Genomic DNA, 12,011 nt, shown 5'->3' on the forward strand with positions numbered 1-12,011 from the left:
GGTTGGTAGATTCGTTTGAATCTTTTGAATTAAGCAATCCAGTCTGGCTTTTCCAGATGGATTTATTCTGGTAAATTCCCCGTTTATCCCTCTTAAAAAGAATAAAGACACAACAGTCTTCTTTTAAAAGTAGTAAGAAGTTTATTCACATTCAGTTCACAGTAGGTTCCCTGAAGGCATACTTTAGCTTGTAGTTACAGAAGAGAGTGTGAGTTTATTCCATGTGGGGATTGAGCCCATGTGCTGCTGGCTGAGGGCCAGCAGACAGCAAAAGTATCAGTATCAGAAGAGAAGATGGCTGCATGACCAGTCCTTTTATGGGGTCTGCCAGGGTCACGCCCATCTCCCTGGTCACATGCAGGGGGAGGATGCTCCTGACCAGGTGTGACAGGAAGTCCTCCTGGCTGGAGCAACATTCCCCTGCGTGTCCACTCTGGGCAAACAGGAAATGTTGTACTTGACTGCTACAGTGATGTTACATCCCACAACCTGGAGCAGGCATAGGCAAAGTCGGCCCACCAGATGTTTGGGGACTACAATTCCTATCACCCCTGACCACTGGTCCTGTTAGGTGGGGGATCATGGGAGTTGTAGTCCCAAAACATCTGGAGGGTCGACTTTGCCTATGCCTGACCTGGAGGACCCCATCCCTTAGTTGTAGCTCTTGCAACCTGGTTTTTGGGATGCCGATGAGGACATTTGAGTGTCCAGCTAAGGTCACTGTATTGCGAAGAAGAAACTCGCCTGACCAGTTCTGCAGCCTCCTCTCTTAGGTTCTGACCCTTACTGGGTGCAAGACTCACAGAATTGGAAGGGATCTCAGGGCATCATCCAGACTGACCCCCCCACCAACCCACAAAATTAACAATAGATGTGATGCCCGGTGTCTCTTCTAGGAGGTTCTTCTGCACTTCAGCCCTTCAGCGAAAGCGGGGAGGGAAATGTGCGTGGTTGCGGCACAACCAGGGAAGGTCTCCTCCATTCCCTGCCTCTCCCCTTGGATGTTTTCTGCAGATCTCTCTGTGCCGAAGCTATTTAAGCTGTCAGGGAACATCCAGTTACTCCCCAGGGTGGGTGGGGGGGGGATGTGCTTTTGCTAGAATTGCATGAGGCTATTTTTCAGCATTTTGGGGTTGAGGCACTTTCCTTTAAAAATAAATAAATCGTAAAGGTTATTTTGCTTTGAACTTCATCCCATTTTGCTTGATTTCCTGCTGAGGTGGGAAAATGCATTGGCTCTGAAGTGAGATGCTCCTTTTCTTCTGCCCGATGGGGAGAAAATTCCCTCCCTCCCCAGAGTTGCCTAAACTAGCCTTTAAAAGGATGGGGCTCTGTGGTCTGGCAGGTAACAGGCATGATGATGATGATGATGATGATGATGATGATAGTTGTTGTTGTTGTTGTTGTTTAGTCGTTTAGTCGTGTCCGACTCTTTGTGACCCCACGGACCAGAGCACGCCAGGCCCTCCTGTCTTCCACTGCTTCCCGCAGTATGGTCAAACTCATGCTGGTAACTTCGAGAACACTGTCCCACCATCTCGTCCTCTGTCGTCCCCTTCTCCTTGTGCCCTCCATCTTTCCCAGCATCAGGGTCTTTTCCAGGGAGTCTTCTCTTCTCATGAGGTGGCCAAAATCTTGGAGCCTCAGCTTCAGGATCTGTCCTTCCAGTGAGCACTCAGAGCTGATTTCCTTCAGAATGGAGAGGTTTGATCTTCTTGCAGTCCATGGGACTCTCAAGAGTCTCCTCCAGCACCAGAATTCAATAGCATCAATTATTCGGCGATCAGCCTTCTTGATGGTCCAGCTCTCACTTCCATACATCACTAATAATAATAATACCCTTCTGCTTTTCAGCAGTGGAGTGGGAGCCTGTACAGGGTTTTTTTCATCTAAAAAGAAGAACGAAAGAAGGAGACTGTTGGATTGGGCCAATGGTCCATCTTCTCCAGCGTCCTGTTCTCACTGTGATTTTATGTTTTAATGTATTATATACTTTGAGGTTAGCTGCCCTGAGCCCGGTTCTGGCCGGGGAGGGCAGGATATAGATAAAATTATTATTATTATTAATAATAATAATAATAATAATAATAATAATAATAATTATTATTATTATTATTATTATTCCAAGGCGTTTGAGAACCAAGGGACCACTGTGTTGGAGTTGGTTTTCTCTGGGCGATGTGAGATGGGCTGGAGGAAACCTCTTTGCTGATGGAGGCCTGCCATCTTCAGGAAACATGTTGCCATCTCAGTTGGCTTCCAGGGGCTTCAACCAGCATCATGGGACCACAACTCCCGCCCACCCCAGGCAACACAGTCGCCCCAAATTTCTGGAGGGGGCCCAGACTGGCAAAGGCTGGGCGAGAGCCATGCCAGTTCTTGTGGTGCGCCTGAGGAAAAGGCATTTCAAAGAGGCAACATGACAGAAGTTTGCAAAAACTCTTCTTTTTTTCTTTTTTAGGGGGAGAGGGGAAAAATGGGGGGGGGGAATGAGGATGGTGTATTTTTGATAAGTTGTTATGTTGAAATTCCAAATAATTTTTTTTTAAAAAAAAGAAGCAAAAAAGGCAAAAGAAAAGATAGAATCATAGAATCCTAGAGTTGGAAGAGACCACAAGGGCCATCGAGTCCAACCCCCTGCCAAGCAGGAAACACCATCAGAGCACTCCTGACATATGGTTGTCAAGCCTCTGCTTAAAGACCTCCAAAGAAGGAGACTCCACCACACTCCTTGGCAGCAAATTCCACTGTTGAACAGCTCTTACTGTCAGGAAGTTCTTCCTAATGTTTAGGTGGAATCTTCTTTCTTGTAGTTTGGAACCATTGCTCCGTGTCCCCTTCTCTGGAGCAGCAGAAAACAACCTTTCTCCCTCCTCTATGTGACATCCTTTTATATATTTGAACATGGCTATCATATCACCCCTTAACCTCCTCTTCTCCAGGCTAAACATGCCCAGCTCCCTTAGCCGTTCCTCATAAGGCATCGTTTCCAGGCCTTTGACCATTTTGGTTGCCCTCCTCTGGACACGTTCCAGTTTGTCAGTGTCCTTCTTGAACTATGGTGCCCAGAACTGGACACAGTACTCCAGGTGAGGTCTGACCAGAGCAGAATACAGTGGCACTATTACTTCCCTTGATCTAGATGCTATACTCTTATTGATGCAGCCCAGAATTGCATTGGCTTTTTTAGCTGCCGCGTCACACTGTTGGCTCATGTCAAGTTTGTGGTCAGCCAAGACTCCTAGATCCTTTTCACATGTACTGCTCTCAAGCCAGGTGTCACCCATCTTGTATTTGTGCCTCTCATTTTTTTTGTCCAAGTGCAATACTTTACATTTCTCCCTGTTAAAATGAATTCTTGGAGGAGAAGAGGACTCTCGATGGCTCCTAGCTGGGAGGTCTCTGTTCTGCCTCTGTGGTCAAGAGGCAGCAGTGCATATGAATCCCAATTGTGGAAACTGGAAGAGTTGCTCTGGTGTTTGATTTCCTGCTTCTCAATTTCCTCACAGGAAGACAGCTGTCACCTGTGAGCCCAGGATGCTGACCTCATCCAGCAGCCGCTTCTTCTGCGCTTATGCTCAGCACCTGATAGTGCACCTTGGCTAAATTGGTGGGTTGGGCTGAGTGGCTTTCCATTCTCTACTGAGCCTCTGACGCTTTGCTTCCTCCCAAAAATAAATGCCTCTCTTTTTTTTTAACAGCACAGCCATCCTTTCCAGCGAAAGTAATGAACGCACGACACACTGTCCACGACTCTTTTGAAAGCACTTATTTTCTTTTCAGGAGGAACAATGGATATATTTCTCTCTCTCTCTCTCCCTCTCTCTTTTGCTGCTCCTGACTGTTCTGGGCTACGAGGTGGGATCTATTTTAGAGAGGCTTGATTTCCAGACCCTTGATCCTCTTGGTCGCCCTCCTCTGCACACCTTCCAGCTTGACAACATCCTTCTTAAATTATGGTGCCCAGAACTGGTATTTCAGTATTTCAGATATGGACTCACCAAGGCAGAACAGAGCAGGTATATTATCTTCCTTTGGGACGCGGGTGGCGCTGTGGGTTAATCCACAGAGCCTAGGGCATGCCGATCAGAAGGTCGGTGGTTCGAATCCCCACGATGGGGTGAGCTCCCGTTGTTCGGTCCCTGCTCCTGCCAACCTAGCAGTTCGAAAGCACAAAGTGCAAGTAGATAAATAGGTACCGCTCCGGCGGGAAGGTAAACGGCATTTCCGTGCACTGCTCTGGTTTGCCAGAAGCGGCTTAGTCATGCTGGCCACATGACCCGGAAGCTGTACGCTGGCTCCCTCGACCAATAAAGCGAGATGAGCGCTGCAACCCCAGAGTCGGCCACGACTGGACCTAATGGTCAGGGGTCCCTTTACCTTTACCTTTATGACTTCCTTAAATCTGGACCCTGGACTTCTGTTGCTGCAGCCTAGAATAGTATTTGCTTCTTCTTCTTTTGCTAATGCATCACACTGTGGGCTCATGTTAAGCATGAGGTCTGCTAAGACCAGGGGCATCTCAAGGGGGTGCGGTCTGCCCCGGGTGTCATGCATGGGGGGGTGAAAATCCCCCCCAGGCAGATCGGTGTGGCGATGCTCGCACCTCCAGCGGGTGGATTTCCATGATTGGCACAATCGTTGTGGTGAAAATCCACCCGCCGATTGCACAAATATTCCTGGCAACCATCCTGGCACCCCTCGGCGGATTTTTGCGATCTGTGGGCGTATGGCGTAAAAAAAAAAAGCTCAACAACTCTGGCCAACGTTCTCAAAATTTGCAGTTTTTCACACGGGGTACCACCTGACCTTGATATGCCTCTGGCAAATAATAACAATAACAATAACAATAACAATAATTTATTATTTATACCCCATCCATCTGGCTGGGTTTCCCCAGCCACTCTGGGCGGCTTCCAACAGAATATTAAAATACAATAGTCTATTAAACATTAAAAGCTTCCCTAAACAGGGCTGCCTTCAGATGTCTTCTAAATGTCATATAGTTCTTTATTTCCTTGACATCTGGTGGGAGGGCATTCCACAAGGTGGGCACCACCACTGAGAAGGCCCTCTGCCTGGTTCCCTGTAACTTGACTTCTTGCAGGGAGGGAACCGCCAGAAGGCCCTCGGATCTGGACCTAAGACCCCTGGATCCTTTTCACATGTGCTGCTGTCAAGCCAGGTACATGTGAAGAGGATACCAGGGTCTATGAGGTCCACAGGTTCCATTATGAAATCTGGAGTTTCAGTCCCAAATGTCAGTGTGAAAGGACACACCTCTGGGAGCTGGGGGGAGCACCCACAGACATGCTCTTGCCCTATAGCAAGCATCTGGGGCAGCCGAAGGAGGGGCCAGCGGTGGTGGAAGTTGGTGGGGCTGAGGTGGGTTGCAGACCCCCCTCACTTTGCTCCCAGCACCAGGCAAGGGTTATCGTCCGACTCTTCTGCGGCTTAAAGGAATTATCCAAGAGCCATTTATTCGCCTTTCCGATCTTAAATGCATCAATCGAGCGCTGGTTTCAAAAGGGCATTTCATAGACTGGGAGCGATAAGTCTGCATTTGGAGATTATCATATTACCCAGAGTGGAAATTTAATCTCCTTTGGACAAAAGGAGGCAGGGAGAAGCTCCCTACTGCCTCCCGGTGGTAGGAGAGGGGTACTGCTTGGGATGGGGGGAGGGAAACTCAGAGGCCTTCGTTCAGTTAATCAATTAACTAATTAATGAAGACGCTGCTTCAGATTTCAACCGGGATCTGCTAGCAGCTTGCAAATCCCAACAAAACAAAACCCCGCATGAGAAATACAAGTTCCACATTCAAAATAAAAAAAATTACAACCATTATTGATTGATAATCTGCTTGCTTTAGCTCACTTGATAGAGCATGAGACTCTCTTTTAGAACACATATGTATTTATTATCTAAGCCCCGATAGCATCAATTCTTTCAATAACCCGTTGCTTATATTTCAAATCCTGCCTGTGACTTCATGTATGAATAATAAACCACTGAGCCTCTTGGTTTCACTGATCCAAAGGTCAGGGGTTCAAATCCCTGTGACGGAGTGAGCTCCCGTTGCTCGGTCCTAGCTTCTGCCAACCTAGCAGTTTGAAAGCACGAAGTGCAAGTAGATAAATAGGTAATGCTCTGGCAGGAAGGTAAACGAGATTTCCATGCACTCTGGTTTTTGTCACGGTGTCCCGTTGAACCAGAAGTGGTTTAGTCCTGCTGGCCACATGACCTGGAAAACTGACTGTGGACAAATGCTGGCTCCCTCGGCCTAAAAGTGAGATGAGCGCCGCACCCCCATAGTCACCTTTGACTGGACCTAACCATCCAGGCGTCCTTTACCTTTACCTTTTAACTTTGTGGTCTAAACCACTGAGCCTCTTGGGCTTGCCGATCAGAAGGGCAGTGGTTCGAATCCATGCAGCGGCGTGAGCTCCCGTTGCTCTGTCCCAGATCCTGCCAACCTAGCAGCTCAAAAGCATACCAGTGCGAGTAGATAAATAGGTACTGCTGTGGTGGGAAGGTAAACGGCATTTCCGTGCACTCTGGTTTCCATCACAGTGTCCCGTTGCACTAGAAGTGTCCTGCTGGCCACATGACCGTCTGCGGACATTAGCTGGCTCCCTCGGCCTGAAAACGAGATGAGCGCCGCAACCCCATAGTCGCCTTTGACTGGAGTTAACCGACCAGGGGTCCTTTACCTTTACCTTTTACCTAGTCCATCAATGGTCACCATTCTTCCTTAAACAATCCATCACAATGTCCTCTTCTTTTAAAACAAAATAAAAGAAAAAAAATTCCTTCCAGTAGCACCTTAAAGACCAACTAAGTTAGTTCTAGGTATGAGCTTTCGTGTGCATGCACACTTCTTCAGATCTATCTGAAGAAGATCTATCACACTATCTGAAGAAGTGTGCATGCACACGAAAGCTCATACCTAGAAAGTATCTGAAGAAGTGTGCATGCACACGAAAGCTCATACCTAGAACTAACTTAGTTGGTCTTTAAGGTGCTACTGGAAGGAATTTTTTTATTTTGTTTTGACTATGGCAGACCAACACGGCTACCTACCTGTAACTCTTCTTTTAACAATCAGTTTTGCCATTTCCACATAGTTGAGGTCTGAACTTCTCGAGAAGGACCCACTGCCTACTTCACCAGCTGCTCCCTTGCCCTTGGGATGTGGGTTTCAGTTTATGCCAATCCCTCTTCATCTGTCCACACACTTAAAGGTAAGGTAAAGGTACCCCTGCCCGTACGGGCCAGTCTTGACAGACTCTGGGGTTGTGCGCCCGGAGACACTTCCGGGTCACGTGGCCAGCGTGACATCGCTGCTCTGGCGAGCCAGAGCCGCACACGGAAACGCCGTTTACCTTCCCGCTGGTAAGCGGTCCCTATTTATCTACTTGCACCCGGAGGTGCTTTCGAACTGCTAGGTTGGCAGGCGCTGGGACCGAGCAGCGGGAGCGCACCCCGCCGCAGGGATTCGAACCGCCGACCTTTCGATCGGCAAGCCCTAGGCGCTGAGGCTTTAACCCACAGCGCCACCTGCGTCCCACACACTTGCTCACCATTAAATCTTGGCATAGTGCCCTCTCAGCAGATACCATCTTATTTGACTTCTTTGTCTGTTGCGGTCCACAGATATGCCTTTATTAAGGCAAGATTTAACGCCTTTCCTTCCAATGTCATGAATAATAGATTTTCCAATGGTCAGATCTCAGCGGTGTGTGTATGTGATAATAGATCTATAGAATCCTTACAACATATACTGTTCTGTTGTTCACTACATTCAGTTTCTCGGATCAGATTTTTGTCCCCTTTATTATTGGAAATCTCGGGTGACTCCTTGGAAACGCAGCTAATACATTTACTGCAAGATTCTGATCCGAGCAGGTCTCTTTCTGTTGCCAGATTTCTGATAACAGTATTAGCTTATAAGAGGGAAAATGGATTACTCTATGATTATTGATTTTGCCTAAATAATATTGATTTAAAATGATAATTTGATATTTTAAGCGCTATATTGTTCTTATTTTAATGGAATTTAGAAATTTATGATTTGAGATGTACTTGATTTAAACGTATTTTAATTTATTAATTTTACTTTGTTATATCTGTTTTGTTGTATGATTTATTGAATATGGGCCTATGGCCACAATAAACTATCTATCTATCTGTCCACACAGGTGAATCCATTCCGGGACCGGATCTGCAAGGTCTTCTCCACTGACGGCTACTTCACCTTTGAGGACATCCTTGGGATGGCGTCCGTCTTCAGCGACCGAGCATGCCAGAGCATTAAGATGGAGTATGCTTTTCTGATATACGGTAGGGTGTTTTCCCCCGAATTCTCCTTGTGGCAACCGGGGTCCGAGGAATGCGGTCATCGCCTTTTGGGTGGGGTCAGGGTCGGATTTAGTTTTGATGAGGCCCTCAGCTCCTGAAGGTAACGGGGCCCTTTATATTTCCAGCTGTCCTTTGTCAACAACAAATTGCCGCTGTTTTTGTGTATTGAATATATGCTATATGAAAATATAGTAGCACCTTAGAGACCAGTAGCACCTTAGAGACCAACTAAGTTTGTTATCGGTATGAGCTTTCGTGTGCATGCACACTTTTTCAGATACCAATGACAAACTTAGTTGGTCTCGGTGCTACTGGAAGGATTTTTTTTATTTTGTTTCGACTACAGCAGACCAACACGGCTACGTACCTGTAACTAGAAATATGCTATATGGTAATTTATGGACCTAACAGGTATCTCAAGCCATTTGCACATGTTGATTCTCCAGGGCGACAATTATGAAACCAATATCACAATATGGACTCAACCCAGTTTGGGACAATATATTGCCCAGCCCATACATCATGATTCGTGAAACCAGCGCTTGATTGATGCATTTAAGATCAGAAAGGCGAAAAAATGGCTCCCGGATTATTCCTTTAATCAAGATTTGTGTATGTGCAAAAAGTACAATGCAGGGAAAACCGTGAAGCCAGCCTCCATCCTTATGTCAGACATTGCGATGTATCAGTACATTGCAATGTTTAGCTGGTGATACATCGCTATTTTGAAAACCAGGTATCGCCCAATCCTAATGGGCACCTGTTTGCCTGCACGGCCAGGGGTAGCCATGCTTCTGAATCCCAGTTGCTGGAAACCACAGGAGGGGAGATGGTTGGCTTTGGGTGCAAATCCTGCTTGTGGGTTTCCCATAACGGGCATCTGGTCGGCCACTGTGAGAACAGGATGCTGGACTAGGTGGGCCATTGGCCTGATCCAGCAGCCTCTTCCGATGTTCCTACGTTGTGACCCATTCCACCCGCACATTTTGCAACGCTTACCTTGAGCAGATTTCAATGACGACGGCTTTGTTGACGAGGAAGACCTCCAGAATGTCATCCGCAGATCGATCAACAGGAACAACCTCAGTGAGGAAGAGATCGCGTCTCTGGCCAACCATGTGCGTCTTGCCCCACTTCCCAGCATGCCCTTCCTTTTATGAGATCTCCAGAGACCTCGGGACAAGACGTTGGCCATGTTGGGATGTCCCGCAATGGCCAAAGCAGGCCAAGGGGGGGGGGTGGAGGACACCAATTCCTAGTGCAGTGCTAGAGCAGAGCAAGCTTGTTTCATCCTTCCTCAACCTGGTACCCTCCAGATGTTTGGCACCACAACTCCCATCAGTCTGAGTCAGCTGGGCTCCTTGTCTTCTCCCCCACCAGCGCCAGTCACTATTGCACCCAACACCATGGCCCCAGGGGCTGTTGGGAGTTGTAGTCCATTTCTGACCAAGAAGATGCAGGTGGTCCTTGAGTTGCTGATTAAGAAGATGGAGGTGCAGAACAAGATGAAGGAGGCCAACTGGGAGAACTTTAGGTGTGGTCCTCGGCGCATGATTTCTATGTGCTTTGAGGGCAGTGTTGGGAGGGATGTTCCAATCTCAAGACTGTGAGACTATATATATTCTCCTATGAACTCACCCAGGCTCTGAGATCTTACATTTTTAAAAAATTTGGAGGGCACCAGGTTGGGGACAGCTGGCTTGCTCCATCCTTTGGCTAGCAAACAGGAGATGCTGATCTCATGTTGAGAGCCAGATGGTTTGGGGTGTAGGTCTCTCACACAGGGCATTCCTGTTGGCCGGGACACCTGTGTGAGGAAGGGGCAAGGGGTCTTCAAGGCAGACATTTCCGTTCCATGCAGGTCCTGGAGGAGGCCGACTTGGATAACGACAAGATGCTCTCCCTGGTGGAGTTTGAACATGCCATGACCAAGTCCCCAGACTTCCTACAGTAAGAGCCCTGTCAAAAACTCACCCGAGCCATCCAACCCTCTTCCCCACGGGCCCAGCTCCGAAATCCCCCTCCCGTACCTTAGTCCCCACCCCAAACTTTTAAAAACTGAGTAGGGCAAGCTTTCTATGACAGTCACCCTCCAACTTGAGGGTGGCGGTGACAATTGCCAGGGGACAGAGCTATTAAGCCCATCCCCACTATTCCTTGCCTATTATAAGGATATAATATAATAGATTTATTGCGCACCCTTCCCCCGCAGCTCTTTTAGGCTCTACTTCTAAGGAAGCGGCGGCAAGATGGCAGGGCACGATATCCGGACAGCACACAAGCCAAGCAAGATGCACAAAACCAACTCTTCCAGAGGAACACTTCCATCACAGATATTTTTGTAGGGAAGGAACCCAGGCAGCAGACCTGTCTGTATATTTTGCAGGAGAATAAAATTTGACTGTTGAGGAAAGGCATAGAGCATGGAGTTTCTGTGGGAATGTTCAGGGATGCAGGAGAGGATATATTGCTTGATTATAGCCTTTCCAACTTTTGTTAACAAGTTCACAATTTAGCAGAGTAATATTCCCCTTTTTAAACTCGCAGCGGATGCGTTTGCTCAGGCTCACTAAAGCCTCTATAATAACTGTGCTGGTATTTCCCACTTATTCCCTCGTAAAAGATAAGACACGCCACAGTCTTCTATAAAAATATAAAAAGAGTTTATGCACATTCTGTTCACAATCGGGTCCCAGAAGGCAGACTTAGCCTAGAAAAGTAACATATACTTGGAAACTATCTCATAAGGAGACAGTCCCTTTGTCCTCTCTTGGCTGGAAGCATCTTTGGCTAAGCAGATTGTCAGGGAACTGCCATCGGAGCCAGAGGAGGAGGGAGGGCTCCAGAGGGATGCCGGAGAGGGTCCCAGTAGGGAGAGAGGCAGCCCATCTGCTGGGGAAGGAAATCAGCGTAGCACCAGTGGAGGAGGGGGGCAGATGGGGGAATCGGAGAGAAGGCTCCAGGACTCCTCGCCGGAGACCAGCAGGGAGAGCACGGGTCCTCCGCTGCCCACACCCTCCCTGCGCAGAAGACTTCCACGCAGGGAGAGTAGGAGGAGACTGGGCGTCAAAGAACTTCTTTGCTGGAAGAAGTTCAAGAAACGCCCACTGACGGATTCTGCCAGCGATTGAGACAGCCATGGATGGGTGGCTGTCCGGACAGAAAGGGTTCACCCAGGTAACCCAGCCAGGTGTGGCGACAACTTACGCATGAGCAACCCCTAGAACCATTACACAGATGTTGCTTCTTTGATGCATGTAGTCAGAGAGAGAGAGAGAGATGGCTGCCCTGCCCTGTGCTTTTGTCGTTACCTGCACAGGTGAGGCCACGCCCACCTCTAGTCCCATGCAGAGGAAGTCTGTCCCAGCCCAGAAGGAAACAGGAAGTTTACCTGCTGGCTGGACAAACATTCCTCCCCATGTGTAACCATGTTCACTCTTGGAATGTTGTACTTGACTGCTCTTGTGTTTCACATCCCACAGTTTCTCATATCTCCATCTTTTCTTCCCCATGGCAGTCTTGGAAAGCGGTTGCGTTTTCAGTTCAGAGTGGACCACTGGGGAAGGGGGTGCCAAATACACTGGCTCCTGCTTACAAAAGGTTCTGGCAAAATGCAAGGCAGGGCAGGGCAGTGATTTTTCTTGTGAAAT

At 48.0% G+C, this 12,011-nt stretch overlaps 1 protein-coding gene across 1 annotated transcript in view; it reads left to right on the forward strand.

The window, feature by feature from the left end:
* Window positions 1-10,774, forward strand: part of CIB4 (calcium and integrin binding family member 4) — a 35,651-nt gene extending 24,877 nt beyond the window's left edge. The window contains exons 4-7 of the mRNA XM_079969066.1: window positions 8,202-8,343; window positions 9,370-9,479; window positions 10,223-10,311; window positions 10,574-10,774. Of these exons, the coding sequence (XP_079825192.1) occupies window positions 8,202-8,343; window positions 9,370-9,479; window positions 10,223-10,311; window positions 10,574-10,595 (363 nt within the window). The 3' untranslated portion in view covers window positions 10,596-10,774. The remainder of the gene's footprint in view (window positions 1-8,201; window positions 8,344-9,369; window positions 9,480-10,222; window positions 10,312-10,573) is intronic.
* The last annotated feature ends 1,237 nt before the right edge of the window (window positions 10,775-12,011 follow it).

This window comes from Podarcis cretensis (assembly GCF_951804945.1).
Source record: "Podarcis cretensis genome assembly, chromosome: 3".
Classification (NCBI taxonomy): domain Eukaryota; kingdom Metazoa; phylum Chordata; class Lepidosauria; order Squamata; family Lacertidae; genus Podarcis; species Podarcis cretensis.